Raw genomic sequence first — 27,413 nt, 5'->3', positions numbered from 1 at the left:
TATATATGTTATGTTTCTCTCTCTCTCTATACGTATACACTGTATGAAGTCTCTGTGGTACAGTGGTAAAGGGTGCGTTTTCGTACACTGAAGAACAAGGGTTCGCGCCCCACCAGGGTATTAAACTTTGGAAGCGTTCTTCCAACCAAGTACTGCTTTGGAGGACATAAGGGGTGCTGTGGTTGGACCAGTGTCACACACTATAAAGTATGCTTGCACCCAGTCAGCATGCGCAGGCTGTTACACTTCGTTCACAGACTACACACACACATCCAAAGCAACTCCAACACTACAATTACACTTACAAGCACTTCTCACCCTACATACAATCTCTACCAGACAGTCTAAGCCACTTGGTAGACATACATAGGCTGTATCGTCCCCACTTTGGTCAGGATAGGCCAGTCCTGCAGTGGACACTCAAACGGCTGATGATGATGATGATGATGATGATATACAGTATACATGAGGAAAGAGGCATATTTCACTAATAAGTCAGTTGGGAAATTGAGATAAATTTATGGGTGAAGTCTCAATGGCAGCCTTCAGAACAATCACAAGCTCTGCAACACAACGTTACAGCATAAAACATATTTATCACATTTCTTTCTAGTTACCACCAGATGACTTCTTCTGTTTACCCCTTCAATTTGGCAATGTAACTGCAATTTAGTCTTGCTTACTCCAGACAAGTTTATTCAGTTAAAATAAAGTGCCCTGGTAGTGAAGGGATTAATAATGGCTGTATCTTATCCCTCCAGTTATAATGCCTCTCCTAAGCTCAATTATCCCATCTGGCAGTAGCAATGATATGCTATTAATCACTGGATTAAAGGGGTTAACTAGGCACCTCTTATCCTCATGAGATAAACTCCATCCTAAGTAATGACACATACTATGGCCTTTCAATTTAATGTGGCCCAGATATTTGTCTTTTTGCAGGTTATTTCATGCAGCTCTGGGGCAGAAAAAGATAATGCTATGGTTTTATATCTTTTCCACAGCATTTCTTCTTGACTAGCATTATATTCTAGTGTTAATCTATCGTTATAAATCAAACATTCATGATGTACAAAGGATAATTTTAGGTTAATTCAGAGTGAAAAGAAAATATCTGTGGAACTTTGTGTATGTCCTTCTGAAATACACCTTATATAAAGTTGGGCTGGTTCAAAATGTTTCTTTGTAAAGTAATGTTCTGGTTTATTTCAATTAAACAATCGCTTAAAACTACTTATAAATCTTACACGACTATGAAGTTATGCTACTACAAAAACAAACGAGTATGCTTAGTATCTAGAATTCCTTAACCCTCACTCAGATGTATGTATTAAGTTTAAAGGACTGTTCTGCCTGCAAACATCATTATTTAATACAAGTATTATCATGTAAACATTCCTAAGACAATCTGTACCCAGTGCCTGCATCCAACATGAAGTACTAAGGTCACCTCTATGGTTTCATGGTGCGGGCCTCACATGCACTACAACACACGCGCGCGCGCACACACACACGCATGCAACTACAACAGTCCTAAACACTACAGTCAGGCAAGACAACACTGCTGCCTCTTACCTTTGGTTTGCTGCGGCTGCGTGGCATGGTTCGGGCGGGTCCTTTGTTGCGCCCCCGCCCCATGCTCTTGGGGCCTCTTGGCACACCCTTTGGCCACCCTCGCTTCCTGAGTGCTGCATCACTATCCCCAGCCCGATCCTCTGGGTCTGAGTCCTTACTCTCTCCTGCCTCTTCATCTGCAGCCTTATCACTACTTGACTGTAATACAAGGTAAACTAACTTAATTACAGAGTTTTTCCAACTCCATATCAAGGCCTTCATAGCACCAGGTACCTTCCTTCCTTGTGTCACTCTATTTTCTATTTCTACGCTCCAACAACTTTATTTGCAATAACTGTATTACTGTACGTTCAAACATTTTTTGGGGGGATGGGGGGGTATCTGCCAAACTAGTATTCTCCACACACGCCTATAACAACATACTCTTCAAGCAGAATCTGTATACTGTATGGTGTATGTGCACAGGTCTAAAAGTATATTACTGCACATAAATTTGACATCACAAAAGCTGGACATAGCACAGAAACATTTATAAATACTGTATTCAAAATTATTTCCAAAGATATGAGAAGTGCTAGTTATCTACTTTAGGGTGAGTGAGGCCACTGCTCAACTGCAGTAAGGTTTTGTTTATTAATTACAGTATAAGTCTTCTTGTACATTGCTTGTTATACACAAATACTGCCACTAATTACTTTATAACTAATGGAATATCTTGAGTGAAATGTATATTTAATGCTGCTTTATATTAATCATCAGCCAAGTTTTTCTCATTCCAGTTACAAGTTCATCTGTTTAAAACTGAAAAATATTTAGTTCTGTCATCCATTAAGATATCAGAGCTGAAAATTTTTGAGAGTACCTGTCATATAGTACACACACAAGCTGAACAAAGTTGCCTGGATAACCACTATATCAAAACGCAACATTTTAACTGAACACCAACCTTCTCACAAGTGTGATAACAGCACACCTCATTATCAGTTACATTACTGTGCATAATAGCACTATTGAAATTAAGACAGCTGATGAGCTGATTCACACAATGCCCTTCATCAAAAATAGAAGAGCATCAGCAAATAATGAATGTGAAAGTATGCTGAACTGCAAGTATGAGGAAAATTAAATTACATGATTTTGTGAGAAACAAGCAGCAGAAGGAGATGCAGTCAAGCTTGCAACCACAGGATAGGAAAACTACAGTCTTGGAAATAAATTACTGATACTGTACCATGTACAGTACAGTTATCAGATATCTCAGTTCAAATGTAATCAAAACCTGCATTCTTCCATTAATACAAAAGTTCTGTTCCAAACACTGACTTCATACACAACTTAAGATACTTTTTCTATGATAACACATGCTGATGCAGAGACATGCATTGACTTAGGTATCACGTATCAAATGGGTAATACCATCCATATCATTTCAAAATGAGTACTGTACCAACTTTCACTTCAACTTAACACTACTCATGGTTACATGAAAAATACCAGTAGCGCAGATAACACACATATGTATTAAAAACATATTAATCTAAAATTTATATGTAATTCCAGATTATTAACCACGTACCACTAAAACTATTGGTAACAATAGCATTAAAACAATTTAACCCACATGCGGTATTGATCATGGTTACTAAAGCTTTCTTGTTAGTTCCAGCACATGTGCTATAGGAAGAAAAAGGCACTCTGTAGCTTTAATTATACTCTACAAACCAATCTTCAACAGCCAGCTACTATTATATTGTAAATCCAACTCTATCCTCATGTCACTAAAACACTGCCATGACACAATATAAAGCCTATAACTGTAAGTGTTAGAGCCTGCAGTAGGTAGGAGGATACGGTAGCTCACCTGGTGCGAATGTGGAGCCTCGAGTGGCTTCTCTATGTTAACCATGGGCTCAAGATGAGGCATTTCCAGGTCACCCCCAGTGTCCATGCTAGCAGTGGGGAGGAGAGGTATTAGACTACTTCGTCCTTCACACACATCACATCAACACAAACTGAACTACCACGTGACTGGCACCAGGGCTCGTATTCTCATCAGTTCAGGTGTCTCCCTTCCTTACCAGTTTATTTCTGCACATGTCACTTTAAAATTCTCTCTTACGTAGTTTATGCAATCTATGTTCATACTGCAAACAACATACAAGAGAAGAGAAAGGTATAATATGCAAAATAAACCACTTTGGAAGACATGATGGGAGTCTCCTACGCCAACACGAATCTGGGTCCTGGCACGCACCAATGTCAGCAAGTTCAAATACATATGGACAAGCAAGAACTATGAACTGCCATGAAAATTGATGGCTATTTATATTGTTAAGATCTATCTTTGCTTCCACAAGCAAATTAATTACCTAGTACATTGTCAACAATAACAACAAAATACAAGTCTACTTTAATTCCCTGTTTGTCATTCAGAGGTCAATACAAAACTTTGCCTGAAACTTTTTCTTTTTTTCATTTTGGGTGACAAAACACTATTATTGCACTACTCAGTAATTTCACTGTTATATGTATGTTACCTTGAATGATGAAGGGAAAACAATTTTTAAACAGACATCTGGACATCATATATATATATAAACTTAAATGCACTATGTATCAAGGCATTAAAAGAAATTGAGAAAATGATACCACATGCTGCATGACAGTAACTGAATTAATTATGTCTGGCTGAAGATCAGACCATATTCAATATGGTGTTCTACCTACTTCAGACAATTCTCATCCATATAATCATGAAAGAGACGATATAATCTGAAGCTAGGACAATTTTTAACATCACTGATCATCCTAAACCAATTTCTCAATTATGTGGGATTAGGGAGTTCCAACACATAGCTTTTCCTCTACACTCTTGGAACATATATACCTGTGCTGAAAGTCAAGTCGTCCTGTCCATTTATAAAAGCAGTATGCTTAAAACCTTAAATTGCAGTATGAAAGGCAAGGCTAAAATAACTGACAATCATTTTTTAAACAATTAAGGAAAGCAGAACAAGCTTGGTTTGTGTATATCACTGTTAATTATACCCTGTAATGTGGGATGCAGGCTGATCACATCTAATAATCACAGGTGTTCCAAGTGAAAATTAGGAGTTCGCCTTCCCCTTTGATAATTACGTTTGAAACATACTGAATGAAATTCTTGTATATACCAAGACGAAAAAATAAATAAATGATACCCTACTGCAACCACTCATATTGGAAGGGATGACTTTCCTCCACTGCCAAATCTCCAGCTGGTTCCTATTACTGTAATTATAAGTCAACTAAACTATACTCCATTTTTTTTACTGAGGCGAAGATGCACTTGACAGGTTGATGATGACTGGCTGAATGCAACATGTCCAAAAAATATTTACTAACCCAAATTTCCCTCTCAGATATTTGTTGTCAGTTAATAATGCTAGATTATGAAGTAATGTTGCATTCAGCCAATAATCACCAATCTGTCAAGTTCATCTTCACCTCGATAAAAAAAACGGAGTATAGATCCACTGATCTATCTGTGCCTACTATTCTACTAAATGCACACTAATTAGTATCTGTCTTTATATTAGCTAACTACAGTACTTATTTAAATACTCATAGAACTTGGTTCTCCCCTGATGATGTGAATACGAACGCCTTCACAACATTTAATGTTTCCTCATTTCCCTGTGGATATCAGCGCATTTATTTACATTATTTTCCAATGCCTTCATTCTAAGGCCCAGCAGTGTTACTGGGTGATAATCATACTGCTCTGTGACAGGAATCTTATGGTAAGAATAAATACTACAGTTCTACATTAATTACCGTATTGTAATACTGTAAATGATGAAGTCTTCAACTAATCACTCCACACATATCACACACTGAAATGTTATTCACTTTTTCACTTCACATGCATCTCTCTCTCTCTCTTTCAAGCACAAATCTTCAGAGTAATTCCACTGTACAGCATCTTCAGCTTCTCCCATATCACATTTACTGCTCATTAATGCAAATAAGCAATAACGTACTCATACAGTGCATGAAATAATTTCACTGATGTATGGCTTGATATAATGCATAACCACACTGATGCTTTACACCAATAACCATATTCTTGAATGAAGACCCTTCAGACAAACCATTCACAATAACTCGTGTTGATACTATGTTTGTTTTTACCAGGTTTGTAAATTCCATTGCTGTTGCTCGCAATCAGTTAAGGCTGGTTCTTTAAAGACTGCAGGATAAATAACTGGCAACTTCAATGTTTTAATTATTGAGAAAAAAAAAATCGGGACATTCCTTTAACCCATGGATTGCGCAATTATCTTCTTTTTTTTTATCCCACCCCGTGGTGTGCAAAAAATGGAAACGTTTTGTTAGTTTGTTTTTGTTTACTATAAACTTGAAGATACACATCCAGGGCATCATCTGGTAAAAAAAAAAAAAAAAGTCTCTGCGTAGCACCATGCGTAAGTTTGCGTAGGGGTGTAGTGAAAACATTAAAAAAAAAAAAAAAAAAGTTTTTGTTTATTATAAACTTGAATATAAACATCCAGGGCATCATCTGGCGGGAAAAAAAAAAAATCTCTCTCTCTCTCTCTCTCTCTCCGACTTTCCGTAGCACCATGCGCAAGTTTGCATTGGGATAGAGTACTTAGCAGTGATGCACGGCCATTGGACGGTTAGCACAGCCTGAGCTGTGGCTTGCAACATGACACTTCCCAGCCTGAGATGTGACTCGCAATCCACAGGTTAATGTGCACAAACCACCTATTTTACGACAAAATTCCTAGTGCACAATGCCTTGACATTTAAGCAATACAATTTTTAAATAAGACATTAAGTACATAACTCGGGCAATCCAACACTGCTCCAAAATTATTTGTGATATAAACTTCTCTTTTAAAGTACATGAGATAAATCTATCTCTCTATCTATTGCCAGATGCCATAATCCCGTAAAGGGTGGCAAAGCACACTAAAAATATTAAAGTGACGGTCTTGTTACATGACTGTTCCCTATGTGACAAATCACTACAACAAATTTCAGAGTTATACCCTTTTCTGGAACAATGATAAACAAACTGGTCGTGACTTTGATAAAGCAAGAGGACCACCTCCGAGAATTTTGTGCGGACATGGTGAGAAATGCAAAATGATGGTCAGCTGTCTGAGCCAACATGGTTGTCCTGTGTTTAAATTCGCTATAATCATCTGCCTTTTGTTCCATACTGTGCATGAAAGGCCACTGAATCGCTACTGCTATCACCAAATAACTGTGCAAATGTACAAACAGTACAATGTGCATTATTAAGTGAAGTTATGAAGTGATAACTTTTTTGCATTAAATACTGAAACTTGACTTGGAAATCATTTCTGGCATGCATGTTACCCCAAGTGAAAAGCACAGTGCTACTGAGGTGTGCCAAGGGCAAGCACAAAATGATAAGGCTTTTTACATTTAAGGTTTCAGTCAAGGGCACTCTCCCTTACCCCACTACACCCCTGTTCTATCAACCTCACTATACTGTACAATAAATCACTATATGATTAGTTTTCACTTGTTGCAACCCTATCATACAGTGAGACCAGACTGTACTAGGCTAAAATTGCATTATTAAGTTTAACCAAGCATTTACAAATTACAGTAGTAACCAAATACAATATTACATCAGATTAACAAGTGTATATTACAGCAGAGAGAATGTCTGGTGGTTTGCAAAGAATTTAACCTACATCCAATTTACAATTCTGCTTACAGTTACAAAACCAACAAAGAAAATAAGAGGGTGCGACTACATGGGGACTTGCAGGTAGCCAAAACAAACGTGAGAAGCAGGAAACAAGTGACATTCAGTGCTACCTCATCAACCAAGTTTGGTGCCCCCTAAAGATCATGCAATGTTGAGGCACGGGTCACACACAGAGGTGGCAGGCCTGACTTATGTAAACTGACACACATCACTGATTTATACAGCACTAAATCATCTCTCACTGAGGAAACATTACCTAGCCTACAATACAGTGCAGTGAATTACACGCCTCACTTTCCATAACTACCAATACTTGAGAAAATAACAATAAAAATTAAAATAAAAAAATATGGATAAAAAAATATTCTCCTCCTATACCATACTATGCCAACATGGTGGTATGCTCTAGGCAAACTACTACCATACTACACTAACATGGTGCTATGCTCTAAGCAAACTACAAGTGACTATTAGTTCAGGAAAGATATAAAAATGGGATATCTCTTGTGGAACTTATGAAGTATTATCCTGTGCTTATTAACAATCTTCAACAACCTACCACAAACTAGGATTACCTATGCACTGGTACCCTAGGACACAAGAAAAAGATTAACTGCATGTTTACTTATGCTATTAAGCATACAGAATCTTCAACTTCAAAGTATGATTCCTTTTCTCAAGAATATAACCCAAGTAATCAGGATGACATCCATTTTAGGCTATTCCTGCTGCTACTAGGTGGTTTTATTCAACTTTGGTGAGGTCTCAAATGCTGAAGGAATTTATTAAGGCTATATCTAATCCTCACAGTTACAAACTGAATAGTCATCAGGAATGGCAAGGATAAAAATTAAAAGACATCCCAGAGCTTAATGGGTTTAAGAAACACGTATGCCCACGAATGTAAATCGCCAGTACTATTTATGCAGTCACAAGAATCAACCTTTTATATCAAAATAAGGAATAACTTTTAAAACAATACGCAAGTGTAATGTCAGGTGTTATGAAACCAACAGTCTTCTACCCTCATCTTCACCTAAACAAAGCCTGACAACAACCCTACAGCACAAGGAGGCTTACTGTACTCTGATAAAGTATTTTGTATGTAATAACCAACTCACAGCCATATGCTTAATTCCATAGCTCATCAAGCGAGGAAATAATAAATGCCTACAAACCTATTACAACTCCTCACTGCTCCCTCCTCCCAATCTAAGCCTTCCTCCCCATGTACTCATCGATATTCATCATAGTGCTGTTACCCATACGATTTGCCTAACTGATATATCGCCAATACAGGTACTGTATTAGCATTGCTTGCGATACCGAAATTTACTGTCGATATCAAGACATCAAATATGGACAGAAGAAACATTAAAATGGCTCTTATTTAATATTTTGGTCATTGTTTTGCCTAATCCTGTGTGAAAGAATGATGTTACCTTGATGCTGTTTGTAGTCTGTCTTACTGGAACCCATTCGTTTTCGTTTTGCTTGCATGCATCGGCTCTGGTCACCTAATGGCGGCTCTCCATGCTACTCGATCTCTGGGAGCTTCCCTATTCAGTCCCTTATCCCTGAGGTCACACTCAATGACCTCATCCCAGGTCTTTTTCAGTCTATCTCTCGCAACCCTACCCCTAACATTAACACTTCTCACTTTTTAAAGGCTCCAACATACTTGCATCCATCGGCTTTGGTCACCTAATGGCAACTCTCCAAGCTACTTGATCTCTGGGAGTTTCTCTATTTAGTCCCTTATCCCCTGAGGTCACACTCAATGACCTCGTCTGAGGTCTTTTTCAGTCTATATCTCGCAACCCTACCCCTAACATTAACACTTCTCACTTTCTGCACCCAATTATCATCCCCCATCATCTCCACAAGCCCAAACCATCTTAATCTACCTCTCTTCATCACAACACCAATATACTCCAGTACCATCCTACCACTTAACTCTTCCATCGTAAACCTAGACCCTCCAGGCCTCACACCCAGGGATGCACTGTACATCCACCTAATCACCGTCATTTCCGTAAGTTTGAATCTGTAAATATCCTCTTCCCTTACTGCCCAGGTCTCACTGCCATACAGCAATACATTCCTAACACATGCCGCATACAAAGATCCTTTAGCACAGAGGGAGAGCCCTCTCAATGTCAGGAGACAACAGCTCCCTGAACTTCTTCCAACTACTCCTCATTCTAACCACAGAGCTAGGTCCAGCCCCACCTCCAGCATATAACATGTCTCCCAAATAACAAAGCTCTTCCACACACTCAAGAGACTCACCAGCAATATCAATCCTTTCATGCCTGACTATCTCCACATGCTCTCCAAGACACACCACATACATGAAACCAGCACTATCTCACAGTCTACCTCTAACACCACTACATCTCTTAACCATCACTTTTATCTCCACTTATTTTTAAGCCCTTGTGCCCCATACCATTTCTCCACTTCCTTAGTCTTTCCTCCATTTCCCTTTCATTCTCTGCAATCAAAACCAAATCATCTACGGGAGTCCACTCCCGAAGTCACGTGAGGGATTCAAGTACCATGGTAAACAATAAGAGGCCACAGACTGACCCCTGATGCACAATGTATATCACGGAAAATTCATCACTCAAATCTCCATTCACCCTTACCTGGATGCGAGCACCCACATACATAGCCATAACCACCCTAATTAACCATGCCTCGATCCCAAGCTTTCTCACTGTCAGTTCAAGCATTTTACCACTGACAGTCAACAGAATGTGAGATATGACTGTATCTTTGAAAAATAATCATCATTAACCCATGGACTGCTCAATTACCTTTTTTTATCCCATGCCGTGGTGTGCAAAAAATGAAATTTTTTTTTTTTTTTAGTTTTTGTTTATTATAAACTTGAAGATAAACATCCAGGGCATCATCTGGTGAAAAAAAAAACAATCTCTCTCTCTCCGTCTTTGTGTATGGCTATACATTAATTTACGTAGGATAGTGGTGAAAAAATTATTTAAAAACAAAAATTTTTTTGTTTTTGTTTATCATAAACTTAAAGATAAACATCCAGGGCATCATCTAGAGGGGGGGGAAAAAAAAAAAAAAAAAAAAAAAAAAAAAAAAGTCCATCTTTGTGTAGTGCCCTGCATAAGTCTGAGTAGGGGTGGAGCAGTTAGCGGTGATGTATGGCCAGCACAGCCTGAGCTGTGGCTCGCAACGTCATGCTATCCAGCTTGAGCTGTGGCTCGCAATCCACGGGTTAAAACATTAGCTCACACCTAAAATGGTGGAGTAGTGCTAGAGTCTAGGGTCACTGGGTAAAACAAACAATTACAGTATTTTTCATCATTCTTCAGCCGATGAGTTATCTGAGAGGCGCATGTGGCGTTACATGGAGAGACAGACTGGCAATTGTGAAAGAGAAGGAGCACTGTGGTGTGGATGTGGATATGAGAGAAAGCGTTAGGAGAAATACACTGAGGTGGTTTGGCCATGTGGAGAGGATGGAGACAGAGAGACTAACGAGGAAAGTGTATGCAAGTGAGGCGGAGGAAGGGAGAGGGAGTGGGAGGTCAAGGATGAGCTGGAGGGATAGAACAGAGAGGTATATAAGAGAGGAGGGTGTGAGCTGGGAGCAGGGCAGTGAAAGTGCATTGGACAGGGCGACAAGGAGGCGATTTATTTGTGGCCACCCCTTACGGGATTGAGACATCTGGCAATAGATAGATAAAGAGATAGACTCATCTGATTCCAATACAATTCCAATTACTTTATTGGATAATCTTTCCCATCCCATACCAATATTAATTGGCTTTTGCCTGCTGCTTTATAGTACTACATCATCATGCCAACCCTAATTCCCACCTAAGAAACAGGATGAGGATGAGTCCAGATTCAAAGAGTGAGAAAGCATAAGAGTAAATTGATCAAAGAGATGTGCTAGGAAATGGTCCAAACAATCATCCACACATCATCCAAGCCTTCAAAATCCTGGCTTTACCACACAAGCACAATTATTCACACACAGTTTTTTCTTTTCTAAAGCACTTCACATACACATGAGACCTTGCTTTCTGGACACCCCTTGAAAATAATAATCCAAGCCAATCAGCAAAAAAGAGAAAAGTCTAAGAAGTTACCTGATTTTTTTAGGCTTTTCTCTGCCTTATGCATCAACATTACTTTAGCATTAAGCTTTAGGCTGATGAAAATGTTCCTGAAAACCATATAATGGAATCAGAATGCCTTTGGGTCATCTGAAGCTGAAGCAAAAATCCTTGAAAAGGAATAGAGCAAAAACTTATTACTTTCAATCAGGCATACACATATCACAAATGGGATTTCATATTCATGTTAACAATGAATACTCAATAAGATTTGAATACATATTGGCCTCCAACTCTTGCAGTCAAGGTTCTGGGGTCCAGTGCTATTTGTTTCAATAACCACTTCTGTCTGATGATGTCCCACACCATATAATTTTACTCAGCTTAATGGAGATGTCTCAAAGTGATGGGGTTTATAATGACTATATCTAAGCCCTTCAGTTCAAAGCTTCTCTCCTGACCTAAGTAAAATAATCTAGGGATAACACAAATAAAATATATGTCATCTGATGGTATAGGTCGACTCCTATGCCATCTTCTAGATCACTTGTAGGTACACTAACAGAAAACAGAATTAACATGATAACATTGTTTTTCGTTTCATTTCGTTTTTAAAGGCTCCAACATGCTTGCATGTGTCGGCCTTGGTCACCTAATGGCGGCTCTCCACACTGCACGATCCATTGCAGCCTCCCTGTTCAGTCCCTTAACCCTAAGGTCACACTTAATGACCTCGTCCCATGTCTTTCTCGGTGTATTTGAAAATAATCTGAGTCTGCTGCAAATCCTCATGGTCTAATATGCTTTCTTGGATATTTGTTCTCCAAGTTCTTTGATTCATCTTAAAGTACATGTATGACAATTTGATACTCACTTCCTATTACTCAGGACATTCTGAAGAATGTCTAAATAACCTTCACGCAGCACCCACCACCCTTTACCGTGTTATCTCAGAAATAATCTAACTTATCACATCCCATGCATGTGACTGCTGTAGTACTGCTGCTGACATCCAGTGTATGACTGCCAAGTCAAAGTTACCAAAACTTTATGACTTTCACAGTATTGTATTTTCATTTCAAAATGTAAATAAAAAATAATAATACTTCCATCAATAACCTAGGCCATTCCAAAGAGGCTGTATTGAGTATTCCACCAAACGAGGCCCAACCTTACTTCTAAACTGCTCAGCGGATACTCTAACAAGATACCATTCACTATATGAAAAAAAATTTCTATAGTAAAAGCATCATCTACAAAACAAAAAGAGAAAACAACCTTAACTTTTACTCGCAAAATAATTTACTAACTCTGACACACTAAATCTATTGCACCCACAGTAAATCTGGTTTAGCCATCCTATGAACCAAATCAACTATGACTGTTTTCACTACCTAACTACTAGGAGCAGTGTAGCTTACATAGGCAAGCATCTATCTAAAACTGGAATATCTTTCACACCACTAGTACACTTGGTTGAGTATTTATTTAAAAAAAAAAAAAAAAAAAAAAAAAAAAAATGCTTTAGCTTGCAAGCAAATCGCCTACTTAAATACTGAATAAGACTGCATCTAACATTCACTAAAGCTCTACTTGGCACTGCGCATCATGAAACTATTATTTCCTCTTCTTAAATACTAATCTGTTTTGGATTCCACAGACTTTGGGTCATATTCTGATTGGTTAAGGAAGCTTTCAAGCATCTCTGCCTCTACAGTATGATGTATTTTGCCTACTTCAGCTTAATTTTTTCCTGCCAGGTTACTTACTGCTTTTAACACCGACACAATTTGCATCGATAACATAAGTGATTATATTAACGGAATACAGACAAAAAATTTACTGAAGAGGAAGATGTACTAAAGAGCCCCCTTAACTGACAAGAATATGCACCTTAGGTTCAATCTTTTCCAGTCATGCATATAAACAACAGAATATGTGAAGAACAGTACTTACCCATCTCCTTCTTCCTTTTCTGGCTCCTGAATGGTCTCCTCTACTGGCTGGACTTCGACTGGGGCTGTATGAGTCAGATTGTTCCTCAGTCCAGCCGCTGCTCCCTCCAGATGACGACTAGGACGAGCCTTCTTTGGTCTCAGGTTGAATGACTCAGGCTGCTCCTCAATACGTTTTGATTTCCTGATTTTTAACACATCCTCTACTTCTTTGTCTTTCCTGCTCACTCTGTCAGCCTCATCTTTCTTTTTACTCACTTTCTCAGTCTCTTCATTTCTCAGCAGACTCTTGCTTCCATCTTCATTTCTTTTTAATCTTTTACTTCGTATAATAGGAGATTCTTCCAGTTCATTGTGTTTGATTCTTGCACTTCTGCTCCTGTTGTTGGATTCTTGATGATGTGCTAATTCTTCATCCTCTTCAATTTCTGAGTGTTTCCTTCTCCTTGCCTCCCTGCTGCTGCTACTGTGGCTGGTGTTCAAACTGTTATTGCTGCTACTGTTACAATGGACTGAGTGAGTTTTGTTCCTGAGCCTGTGTGGCCTTTCATGCTCCTTGTTGGCATGTAATTCCCGAGATTCCTTCCTCTGCTCCTCCTCTGCATGCTCCTGTCTTCTTCTGGTCCGCGAGGACTCCCTAAGATTCACTGTTGGATGCTCCTCTGCTTCGTAAGCCTCTCCTTTACTCCTTGTTCTGGAGCCATCTCTGCTGGTGTTTAAGGTGTCCTCATGTCCCTCAATTTCTGACTTCCTGCTGGATTTTGCTATAAACTCTTTTTTCACTTCTTCCTCAGCTTCCTCTGTCTCTAATCTTCTTCTGCTTCTCCTAACTGAGGGCTCCTTATTTGCTTCTTCTTCACCTTCCTCCATTGCTAGCCTTCCTCTCCTTCTCAAAGAGTTTTCCCGACGCCTTTCTCTCTCACGTTCCTCTGCTTCAGCTTTCCTGTGTCTCTCCCGTTCTGCCTCCTCTGCCTCCGCTCTCCGCCGATTTTCTCGCTCACATTCTTCTGCTTCAATCCTCTTCCGTATCCTGGCTGATGCTTCCCTACGTCCAGTTTCCTCAGTTTCCTTGTGTTCCACCTCTACCTCAATTTTCCTACTTTTGTAAGGAATTTCTCTCCGGCCCTCATCTTCACTCTCATCATGCTCAATTTTCTTCTTGCTGCTACGAGTCAGATGCTCTCTCTGGTTTTCCTTGTTATTGTCTGAATGGTCAAGCTTTCTCCTGCTCCTAGTTGAACTCTCTCTCTTCACCTCATTCTCTCTCTTTACTTCCTCTTCCTTTTCCTCAACTGCAAGTCTCCTTCTGCTGCGTGTTGATGAGGCATCCCTTCGGCTCTTGGTTGGTGAAGGTGTCGTGTGCTCCCCTTCAGTGACCTTGGTCTCAGAGGCCTTCACCTCTGTGACCTTAGCCTCAGTGATTTTGAGTTCAGTGGTTTTGGAATCAGTGATCTTTGCCACACTATGCTTTGACTCAGTGACTTCATTCTCACTGACCTTGAGCTCAGCAACTTCACTTGCAGCTATTACTGACCTTCGGGAGTTCTTGGTACCTTCTATACTGCTTCTCTTGGTACTCCCAGCTTCCTTTATGCACTCTGTCAAAGAAGTTAATTTAAAGTAGTTGCCTTTGCTTGTGTATAAGTGCATGTGTAACAGAACATACAAAGATGTATGTCTCACTACCCAGAGTACTACACCAAATCTGGTAAGCAATTTAAGTCAAATTAACTACAACCACTTAAGCACAAATTTTTTTTTCCTGGCCATCTAATGAAAGTTCTCAATGCAAGCCTTTCCCTACCTTTAAATAAAGCCACAGATATTCAGCACTGGCATACACTACATGACAATCAAAATGTATGTGTCCTTATGTGTGGTACTGTTCCAGTGATTTAACACCATTTTTCTAGAGTCAGAAAAAGCAAGCTGGAAAGGGTACAAGTGAAACATTACCCTCCATCTGCAATCACTGTTAATTTAGACTACAGTATTTCAAAAAATGCAAACTTAAACTACAGTATATTAAAGTACTGTAATCCCATTTTACCCCTTTTTGGGCATATGTGGCTGAGGCTAAGCTGTTTCAATATTCTAACATATCTGACATAACAGGGCTGGAATAAATACACCTCCCTGCACATACCAATGTTTTACCATCCGGCCATCATCCAATCCTACATTGCCCCATGAGGAGCGTAGGAGCCCGGGGCTAAGCAGTTGGTCCTGACATTTAAGATCAACATTATGAATTCCCCCGCCCCCTCCTCATCTCATAATATTTATCAAACTGGATCAACAAAGAATCCATCCATCCATCATCCAATCCGATGTTGCCCCATGAGGGGTGTAGGAGCCCGGGGCTAGGCAAGTTGGTCCTGACATTTAAGATGAGTGACCAGCCTCACTCATCCCTGAGTGGCATTATGTGAGCAATAAACCCCAACCACCCCTTGGATGTAGACCTTCACTGGCTCAATCTGACTGGAGCACCTCAATTACCCACTAAACCACCAGGCGCCAAAATTTGGTTATATGGTTACCACCCAGCGTAGTAAATGGTTTCCTGGTGTACAGGAAAGTAGCATATTTGTACAATCAATGTGCTTTTACTTGGTTTATCAGCACACCTGACAGTAAGACGAGCGATATATATATAACCTGCAAGCAAATATTAACTATCCATCCATCCATCATCCACTCCTGTGTTGCCGATGAGAAGCATAGGAGCCCAGGGCTAGGCAAGTTGGTCCTGACATTTAAGATGAGGGTGACCAGTCTCACTAATCCCCAAGTAGCATTATGTGAGCAACAGCCTAACCCCACCCACCCTTTGGATATAAACCTGTCCAGGCTCAATCCGACTGGAGCGCCTTAATTCCCCACTAAATCACCAGGCGCCAAAATTTAGTCATATGGTTACCACCCAGCATAGCAATTGGTACCTTGGTGAATAGGAAACCATTTGGCTCGTCACTCAGTGTAGAGTCACTCATAGACAGAAGGAAGAGGAAAGACTGATGGAAAGAAAGATAAAAGAGGAAGAAAAGAAAGAAGGAAGGAAGAGAGAAAAGGGCAGTCAACCAAGAGCAGCATTACATCAAGTGAGTGGATGGTGAACGCCCCCACCTACCACCAATATTAACCAATTACATCAAATCTATACTGTACTAGCTTATGATCACCAACAGAGAACTATCTAAACTTTATTGTACTTCTCATTTATCTAATACTAATATTTCTCTTGAAACTTACCTTTCTCTATTGGTAACTGCTCCTCCTTTTTGGTATGATTCTTTTCTGATGCATGTTTCTTCCCTTCAGACTGTCTGTGCTTGGCATCTGTTGGGGTTTTCTTCTCTAGTGTTTTCTGCTTTTCTTCCATAGGTAGTTTTTCTACTTCTTCCAATATTTTCTCCTCTTCTGCAGGGTCCTCCAATGAAACCCTCTGCTCATCTTTGGTAATTTTTCTCACTTCATTTACTAACTTCTTTTCATCTGTTGACTTCTTCCTCTCTTCCACTGTCTTCTTCTTCTCTTCTACTGTCTTCTTTTTTTCTTCTGCTGTTTTCTTCTTCTCCTCAGCATGTTTCTTCTTTTCTTCCATAGGCTTTTTCTTTTCTTCTACGTGCTTCTTCTCCTCTACTGATTTCTTTTTCTCTTCTACAACCCTCTCCTCCATTGTCTTTTTCTTTTCATCCATAGCCTTCTTCTCCTCTACTGTTCTCTTCTTTTCATCTATGGTTTTCTTCTTCTCTTCCACAGCTCTCCTCTCCTCTACTGCCTTCTTCTTCTCTTCCAAAATTGTTGCCTTCTTCTCCTCCCCCATCTTCTTCTTCTCCTCCCCTGTCTTCTTCTCTCCAGCTCTCTTCTCCTCTGTCATCTTCTTTTCTTCTGATTTTTTCTTCTTCTTCTCCTCTCCTGACTTCTTCTTCTTTTCCTCTCCTGTCTTCTTCCTCTCCTCTATCATCTTTCTCTTATCTTCTATAGTCTTCTTCTTCTCTTCTGCCAGCTTCCTTTCTTCCACTGGCACGTCTTCAGCGACTTCTCTTTCTAATCTCCTACTCTCCTCAATCAGAGGCTCCTCTCCACAAACCTTCTGCTTCACCTCCAATGGCTTATCTTCACTACTATTATGTGCTGCCTTCTTCTGTCTTCGTTTTTCTGTGGATGAAAACTGGGTCTCTTTCAAGGTATGAGATTTCTTCCTCCCACACTTTAGACTACGGAAGTTCGGTTCAAAGTCGTTCTCATCCTCCTCTTTGAAAACATATGCATCCTCTTTGGGGATTGTGGCTCCTGTAACCCTTTCCTCAGGTTTCCCGGGGCTTGGGGTACTGGTCTGCTTTGGCTTCTCACTCAGGCTGTTATTGATATTCTCCTTCTCTCTCTCCTTTGCTTCAGCCTGTAGAAATCAAATCTGGTAACTAACAGCACTTATCAGACAAATACAGATAACTACAGACATTGCCATATGGTAGGCTTCAATATAAGTGTTTCTATATTTTTTCATAAAATCTATGCTATGTCAATGTTAAAAATCAATTAGGCCTATATGCCCATTTAAGTTAGTAATACAATAGAATGAAAATGAAGATTTAAAAAAAATCATATAATAATCACAGAAAAATATAGCAGTAATTGAGCATATATGTAAATAAAAAAGCACCAAACACTACATAATAAGTTTTCTGCTGATGGTATTCAGGCTAATCTGGAATGCAAGAAAATAAGATGAAGTGCCACTTATCATTAGATACACAACAATACATGATATTACCATCACCTAAACTTTTTGAAAATATCTGCAACAACACACAACAGTATTACAAATATCTGAACATGAGAACACATAGCAGTACCAGTACCCATTTATCTGACATTATGTAACCTATCAAATACTGTACATACTAATATGATACTGAAAGAGGAAACCATTTTTTTTTTTTTTAATCCTGAGACACTTACTGTAAGGGCAGATTGCAATAAAACGATAAAAAGCTTGATGACACTTTCCTGTAACAATGAAAGTTGGTACAAGGAATATTCCCATGTGATCATTTCATTTCGTTTTGTTTTTAAAGGCTCCAACATGCTTGCATGCGTCAGCCTTGGTCACCTAATGGTGGCTCTCCATGCTGAACGATCTATTCCAGCCTCCCTGTTCAGCCCCTTAACCCTGAGGTCACACTTAATGACCTCGCCCCATGTCTTTCTCGGTCTACCCCTCATAACCCCACCCCCAATATTAACACTTCTCACCTTCCTCACCCAATTATCATCTCCCATCCTCTCCACATGGCCAAACCATCTCAATCTACCTTTCCTCATCACAACACCAATAAACTTCAGTCCCATCCTACCTCTCAACTCTTCCATTGTAAACCCAGCCCCACCAGACACTGCACGCAGGGACGCACTACACATCCACCTAATCATTGTCACTTCTGTAGGTCTGAGCCTGTGAATATCCTCCTCCTTTACTCCCCAGGTCTCACTCCATACAGCATTACACTCCTAATACATGCTGCATACGAAGACCCCATAGCACGTAGAGAAAGTCCTCTCAATGTCAGGAGAGGCAGGAGCTCCCTGAATTTCTGCCAACCACTTCTCATCCTAGCCACAGAGCTAGCTCCTGCCCCACCTCCAGCACACAACATGTCTCCCAAATAACAAAACTCTTCCACACACTCAAGAGATTCACCAGCAAGTTCAATCCTTTCACGCCTGACAATCTCCACCTGCTCTCCCCGACACGCCATACACATAAAATCAGCATTATCTCGCAGTCTACCTCTGATACCACTACATCTCTTGTGCACCCATTTATCATAAACACCGCACAAGATGGAATTACTTCCCACGCCCTTGTGCAAACTGCACATGGCCATTCTCCCTCGTCTCTGACAGTACTGCCACCAACCCTAGATATCATAATTTTTGTTTTATCTGCATTTACCCTTAAGCCCTTGTGCCCCACACCATCTCTCCACTTCCTGAACCTTTCCTCCACCTCCCTTTCGTTCTCTGCAATCAACACCAAATCATCAGCATACAACATCTCCCACAGGAGTCCGTTTCTGAAGTCACGTGAGGGAGGCAATGGATGGTGGAAAAAAACAAACAAACAATAATAATAATAATGGGGGGGGGGGAATAAAACATAAGGAAGGCAAAACACAAAAGTCAGCTGAAACTTTCAGAAAACTTTTGCTCATGAAAGTACATGAAGTAATGGAAAAAACTAGACAAAAACAGACAAAACTAACATGTTCACCACCGTCACTACACAGTATGTGAAAAGGACATAAATACAAGATACTAAGAGTATGACAATGATCATACACTAATGACATTATTAATTTTTAGTGAGATGCTTACAATAGTGATGGTGGGTTCTGGCATGGCCCTGGGTTTGTGCGGTTTTGGTGTCTTGTGGACTGCCAGCAACTCCTCTCTGACACCTTCACCAGGTGCTGCTGTTGTTTTTACCTCGTTCTTCTCCTCATCCTTAGTCTTCAGGTCCTTGATCTTACTATTTTCTACAACCTTTACCTTTTCAGCTTTTACTTCAAATGACTTTTCATCCTCCTCCTGCAAATTTAAGCATTTAACAAATCAGAACATAATATATACATCTGTTTTCTGTGACTGTTTCACAAAAGCGTACATTATGTTAGAACCAAATATACGAGTGAAAAGAAGTATCTGTGTGAAAAATTAACAATGATATTCTATTCTACTTTAATTAATCAGACAATGCCATTTGATCCATATAAGCCAAAAAAAAAAACACTTGATACCAAACATTACAAAAACTTGTTATTGTACTTTTCAATTTATAAGGTATCATGAGCCAGCCCGCATGCACACACACACACACACACACACACACACACACACACACACACACACAGTGTGAGCTGAAGGGAAAAGAGATGCAAAGAAGTAGGTATGTGTGTTAGCATACCTGATCTGAGTCGTGGTGGTGTGTGATGGTGTGACCAGGTAGAAGTGGTGACCAGCGCAGAGCATCGGGGTCCAGCCGCAGCCGCCGTGGGTTGTTGAGCTGACGTTTGTAATGCTCATCTACAGTTGTCCAGTCTATACTGACCACCATCCTGCACACACACAATACAATTTACTTTGGTACTAACTGTCCAGCAATGTCGTTCATGAAGAAGTGTAAAAAATTAACTGTTGTAAAAGCACCCTATTCTTTAAACAATGGAACCTCAAACAGGAGCTCTTTGTTAAGCATTACAATATAATTTGGTTTTGGCAAAATAGTACACTATAAACTGGTACTAACTGTCCAGCAACGTCCCTCTTGAAGAAGCCGAGTATATTAAGTGTGTAGGCAACATCTGCAGGATACATTGCCTTCTCCTTGACCACCTCTTGGATACTGAAGGTACTTTGTGTGCGGATACTGTACAGGTACTCTAGCAACACCGATTTCCAGTATGCTGTATACGATACCCGACCAAGGTCAGACAAAGGCTTCTCCGGTGTGCCAGGCTGACCCTCTCGTTTTGATAGTAAGTAACCTGATGAAATAATGAAAAATTAAGGGCGTGAAGGGATTGGGGGGGGGGGGATTCTTAGCCTATGCATCTGAGAAGAATATGTCTACTTATTTTGCAGAGATTATGTTCTTATGTAAGACTTCTACTACAGAACCCTTTCATCCTATTTACCACTATACATGAGATGGTTAGGACAAAATTACAGGAAGAAAACAAAGAACAGGGAGAAACTTGAATCAGAAAGCAGAGATATGGGTCATAAGTTCACTGAATTATCACTTAAGCTTTTAAGTCTCTCTACTTAAGGATATTCTTTGTTGGATAGCATTTGGGCTGAAGTAGTTACACTTCTTAACTCCATCCCATCTAATCCAACTGTTTATTACTCCATCAGGAGACTAGGGGTCAGGGGTATGCTATACACTCCTGACACCAAAGACAAGCTACCAGTTGCTAGCCCATGAGCAGCATATGTGAGCAATGAACCCCATCTGCCCCTCAGATTTACACCTTTATGGATAACCGCTCTTCTGAACTGTCTATTTGTATCCCTCCACCACTAAAGCAGGCCCACAGCACTCGTCTAGCAGCTAATTCTCATCCCTTTTCTATCTACAGTTATTCTCTAACTTAAGAGTTAACTACAGTATTAATCCCAGTCCTTCATGTATGCAACAGGTCAATTTTTGGAACGGTCTTCCTTCATTTCCTACTGCCTATGATCTCCAGTTTTTCAATGCAGTGTGTCCAGGCATCATGAAATGAAAGGATTTTGAACTTGGCTATCTCATTTTGTTTTGTTTTTTTTTCTTGGAAGGAGCAATCTTGCGGACTTTGGCCTTTGGTTTCTTCCTCCTTGCATTAAAAAAAAAAAAATGCCATTATGTATCTACTCGTCCATCCCAAATATATACAGTACAGTATGTAGCATCCATACACAGCATAATTTCCACACTAAGCACAAAACTACATGTTACCACTTACTAAAGTCAATAAGGAAACGACCGTATCCCTGCCGCTGGTACTGAGGCATGGTCATGATGCAAGAAACATTGTACTTGAGAGCAGACAGCTTCTCCTTACTGAAATAGCCCACCAGGTGGCTGCCTTTTTCATCATTGCGTGTGAGGACATAGAAAAGAAATGGCTCCACATCGTAGTACAGAGTTTTGTGGTCTAGGAAGAGCTTAGCTAACAGGCACAGGTTCTGACAGTAGATCTTGCTAACATTACCATCCACCTGAAAACATACAAACAAGTATTAGTCTCTGAATTACAATATTTTTCTGAGCTTGGCTAGACATTCCACAATGTAGTGTACAAGAAAATCTCAACCTCAGCATGAATTATGTTCCTGGAATATGTTTTGATGCAGGTAATGAGAAAGGATGACTATGCATGTTAAGCACAAAAGTGGGTTAGATCCTAGCAATATGCTGAAGTATCTCATTAATCCATAAAACCTACTTCAAACACTGAGAGGCCATCCTTGCGGTACACCTCCGTCCCTGGGGGTGTCCTCCACCTACACTTCTTTAGGTGTCGTCCCAACATGGAGATGCTCTTCATGTACTTCAGACAGAACTCACATAAAAACAATTTGGTTAACCTGCAACAAACCACAATGAGCTATTACAAGGCAGAACATGTGGATATTATTGAAAATGCAAGTAACAACAAATGAAAAATGAGTGCAGCTTTACTTGTTCAACCAATACCATACATTGGAAGAAACTGGTAATTCAGCCATAAAAATTGGCAAATGAACCTCAGCAGTTTATCTTTTTGTAATTTACCATGAATGTAACTGTATTAAAGATGGGGGTGTGGGGCAATATACAGCAAAAGTCCTTTAATCTGACCACCAATAATCAGATTATCCCAATACTTGGAATTTTTTAAGGCAGCACTGAAATCCCACTAGCAGCAGGGAGTAGATGCAAGCGGGAAGGATGACCACTTTCAGTTTATACCTGTGCCCAGTCTGACGCTATTCCGATAATTCCACTCAATTTTCAGATCAATATGTGACTGCAACAAAGTAGCAATGGCTCCCACACCTACTACTCGTGGTGGAAAGAAAATGGCTAAACGAAAGCATGTGACAATAACTGATAAACTCAAGATATGACCCCCCTTCAGACACCAGAACCCTCCAGCCTTCATCCCCTTCCCGCTCTCCCTCCCTCCCATCCTGCTGCATGCTCGAGTTTTTCTTTTCCAATCATTTTTCACCAAGAAATATTTGGATTAGCGGATTTGTATTTATACTGTCTGAAAGCCGAGGCTTTGTAGAATAAGATGAAAGAAAAAAGAAAGTGACATTGCATAAAGTAAAATAGTTGTGATGAGTGTAATTTGAAAGAGTAAGTAATCCCTCCAATATCCGACGTAATAGAGCCATAGGCAGGTCCGGATAGTGGTCCTATCCGGATATTGGGCCCCAGCTTAAGGACTTGTACTTATGGACCCTAACTCAGAGAACCACCTATACAACTCCCTCTGGACATGCATTGCACCTATTTAAGATCCAAATCACATCAATAAGGGACATAAAAGACTGAAATAAATGCAAAAGAACCATAAAATGAGGTTTTAGAGGTGAGTTTATACAATATTAAACATTCTGGGTACTTACAAGTCCCTGGCTCCTGGACTGGTTTGAACTGCCAGTTTGCAGTCCACAGTTAATCCTCTGCACTCTAAATTCTAATTTCTTAACACTGCACAACACTGTAAATTCCTGTGTGTTCTAGTGGTGAGGCATTGCAGTTTATTCACAAAAAACAAGCACCTGTGGCTTGCACTGCTATGAGCATCTGCTCTCAATCGGAGTTAGACTGTGACTGTTGATGATGGCGGGGTAACAGAGTTGCCAGATCACAACGGCCACATTACCAATCTCCTCAACTTTCATTACCAAATTTATCTTTACTTCACTAATTATATATACAAGTGGAAATACATGTAATCACTCTCCTTATAATTAACACCATGGTGATTATTTTCACGCTATGTAGGGTAGCACATTAATCAGAGAGAGCAAACAATCCACCATCTCCATCCTGTGTATCCTCATACATGTGAAAAATCCATTTGGTAATGCATTATTCTGATTCATAACCAAACGAATTTTTCATTACCAAATTGGCCCACACTTGGTAATGAAAAATACCAAATGGCAACCCTGACAGGGGAGGGGGGAGGGGGGAGGAAGGAAGGGGTGAAAGGACCATGGTGTAACAGCTGTTTGGCACCAGGCGGCAATTTCAAATTATGGGTGGGAAAAAAGTCAGATTTTTTCGATTTTTTTGCGTTGTTTGGCCCATTTTGGGAATATTGGATCCCAGGATGATTATGTCTAGTTCGTGGGGATGTTCGGATATTGGGCGTTCGGATATTAGAGGGATTATTGTATAAAACTGTTTATCCCACTTTTTTTTTCTAAGCGTTATTTGGTCACGTTTTCGAATTTTCCCATGAATGAAAATACTGTAGTATCACCGAACTGGAAGGTGCTAATGACCATGTACATATTTCTAATATTTTCAGAGGTTCCTCTCAATAGTCTGAAAAAAACAACAGTTCAAAAGATCCTCAGTCCCTTGCCATTCAGATTACAGGACTTTTACTGTACTATAAAATGAGGATTTACTGTACTGCACAATAAGTAACTTACTTTCTCTTAATAAAATATATGTTTGACCTACATCTATTCTACTGTTGCAAGTATGATCTTCATTAAAATACAACACTGAGTCAACTAATGTACATGAGCTGCGATTACTACCATATACTAATTACTGTATATCTGCTTTACTTTCTACACCAGCTCTGCTGCCATAAGAACTGACATGCCTGGAAAATAAGAAACCTGCACAATGACATTCAATTCTCTGTATGTCACCTTGTTTTATGTCTGATTTTGGTATTACGGCCATCAAAAATTGTAAAATGAATGGCAATCACAATTTCACCACTACCAATAAAGCTAATTTGCTAGTTTCCCTCAATTTATGATATGATTTGCAAAAGAAAATTTTCCAATTTTAAACACACCCAACTTACAATGATGACTTACAGTGGATCAAAGAAAGCACTAATGTAACACTCATCCTGTAAATCAAAGTCATTACAGTATTAGTGCTTACCGAGCATACTCCTGAGGATAGGGTGCAGAGTACCAAGTTTGAATATCATACTGTCCAAAGTCAATACTGGCAGGACACCGGGACATGTTGAAGGGATCTCGTTCAGTCACTGTGCTTCTGTTTTTGTCCATCTCCTGCACAGCAAAAGGGTACATAAATCATCATCATCATCATCACCTTTATTCTTCCCCATCTATCGATGGGTAATTTAAAACCATATGTGTTAAGTGAAATCCTGACATCCCCTCCCTCTTTCCCTTGGCTAAGGCTGAACGATTGAAAACCACAAATATCAGGTACAGGCGCTGCCAAGAATATGCCAAAGATGTATGTACCATGAAAGTGCAACTTTTAATCTCATGGAAAAATCTGGTAAATTTTGGACAAACTGTAACAGAACCATGACCTCCAGCCAACTCATTAAGAATATTTGATTTATACAATGTTTATAATTATATATGAAATATTCTGTTCATTCAGTAACAAGGAACATACCAAAAACAAACAAACTTAGCTTTTCAAAGACATTTTTTTCATTCCACAGCCTTACACATCATCATCATCATCCAGATCTCTTTTCCCACCTTATGATGGGGTGATGAATCTTGCATACACCTTAGAGTTTAATACGAGCTATCAATCACTGAATAAGTCTTTCGTGAGATGCATAAAAACATCTAGTCTTGGTAAAAATACAGGCTTCATATTGCTGAAAAGATTAATTAAGTTCTTAAAGCAATTAAAATTGCCTGGAAGGCAAGTACAAACAACTCAGATAGGTTTATATGACATATATATATATCCATCCATCCATCATCGAATCCTATATTGCCCCATGAGAAGCATAGAAGCCCGGGGCTAGGAAAGTTGGTCCTGGCATTTAAGATGAGAGTGACCAGCCTCACTCATCCCTGAGTGGCATTATGTGAGCAATAAACCCCAATCACCCCTTGGATATAAACCTTCACCTTTATTACCCACTAAACCACCAGGAGCCAAAATTTGGTTATATGGTTACCACCCAGCATAGTAAATGGTTTCCTGGTGTACAGGAATCCATTTGGCTTGTCACTCAGTGTAGAGTCACCCACAGGCAGAAGGAAGAGTAAAAAATGAAGGAAAGAAAGACACAGGAGGGAGTGTAAAGTCACCCGCTGGCAGAAGAAAGAGGAAAGAATATATATATATAAATATATATATATAACTCAACCCCCTGCTATCGCGCCTAATTGGTCACAGGAAACGCGCATGATAGCTGAATACGCGATAACTGAACTGAACAATCAATGGGAAAATTTCTAATTGGTTTTTCGGTGGCCCATTTTTCTAACTTTTAACCACTTTATGCCTACGATTTCCTGCCAATCTCTCCTCTAACACGAAATAAAGCATTATTATATTAATAATACCAGTATAATGAATAAATAAACAACATAAAAGGCCATCAAACTTTTATAAGGATTACGGCTTGGGTGGTTTGATGGAGGCTTGGAAGTGGCTTAGTTGCCGCCAGATCTCTCTGGCTGTCTCCATTTCTTTAGTGTCCACAGCTAAAGGGGGTATCACATGGTACCTTATATCAGGAATGGCTGAGGAACATTTAAGTGGAACAAAACTTGGACGCTATCACACACGTTCCTCACACTGTCGTCAGACCCCCGTCTCAGTTTAAACACATGATTACTTTATCGACATCACAGTTTTTTCGGCATAAGAAATATTAACTCTTTATAAGGGTTTCAAAACGATTGATCTTTATTCTAAAATACAATATTAATAAGTATTCAGTGTTAGGCTAAATTTCAATGCTGTAGTATGATATATTCTTTCGAGCCGAATGGGTTTTGGTCACTGTTTTGCCCGTCGTGTCCTTGGCAGGAATCCGTTCAGATACACTCCAAATGCCCGTGCTATAATCGGGAATTTTACCACGTTACTGTTCCAATTAACCATCGTATCCTCTGCAAACCTCGTATGATGTGCCGTGTGAGTAAGTTTCACTTTGCCTGTCTTCAAACTTGACGCGTGATAGCAGTCTTGGGGTGCGTGATAGCATGTATGGTTGTGCATTTGATGTGTGCGTGAGAGCAGATAAGCGTGATAGCTGAACGCGTGATAGCAGAGGGTTGTTATATATATATATATATACATACAGTATACTGTATGTATCGGATACGTTTGTGTGAAGCTGCAGAATGCAGTGAATGTTTTGGGTGTATCCAATACAGCCAGGATTCCAGGGGCTTGAATGAGGAGCGAATGGAAGCGTGGCCCATTGGACTGGGCAAGTTTGTGCTGTCTGGACAATGCTACTCCTCACCCTGCCCATGGGTGGGAAAGGAGGTCTGGAT

The 27,413-nt window shown here is 39.8% G+C and overlaps 1 protein-coding gene across 1 annotated transcript in view; it reads right to left on the bottom strand.

Annotated features, from left to right (window-relative positions):
* The window catches only part of LOC145417854 (uncharacterized), a 121,919-nt gene that overhangs the window by 9,269 nt on the left and 85,237 nt on the right, over positions 1 to 27,413 (bottom strand). The window contains exons 7-16 of the mRNA XM_080286477.1: positions 25,063 to 25,196; positions 22,379 to 22,520; positions 21,896 to 22,151; positions 20,695 to 20,932; positions 20,353 to 20,503; positions 19,764 to 19,976; positions 16,635 to 17,784; positions 13,381 to 14,977; positions 3,437 to 3,524; positions 1,576 to 1,773 (exon numbers count right to left, since the gene is read on the bottom strand). Of these exons, the coding sequence (XP_080142603.1) occupies positions 1,576 to 1,773; positions 3,437 to 3,524; positions 13,381 to 14,977; positions 16,635 to 17,784; positions 19,764 to 19,976; positions 20,353 to 20,503; positions 20,695 to 20,932; positions 21,896 to 22,151; positions 22,379 to 22,520; positions 25,063 to 25,196 (4,167 nt within the window). The remainder of the gene's footprint in view (positions 1 to 1,575; positions 1,774 to 3,436; positions 3,525 to 13,380; positions 14,978 to 16,634; positions 17,785 to 19,763; positions 19,977 to 20,352; positions 20,504 to 20,694; positions 20,933 to 21,895; positions 22,152 to 22,378; positions 22,521 to 25,062; positions 25,197 to 27,413) is intronic.

Source organism: Coenobita brevimanus, chromosome 14 (assembly GCF_032717465.1).
Source record: "Coenobita brevimanus isolate Jiangsu-jjx chromosome 14, ASM3271746v2, whole genome shotgun sequence".
NCBI classification, from domain to species: domain Eukaryota; kingdom Metazoa; phylum Arthropoda; class Malacostraca; order Decapoda; family Coenobitidae; genus Coenobita; species Coenobita brevimanus.
The sequence above is the reverse complement of the archived record's forward strand: the minus strand, read 5'-3'. Positions and strand labels throughout refer to the sequence as shown.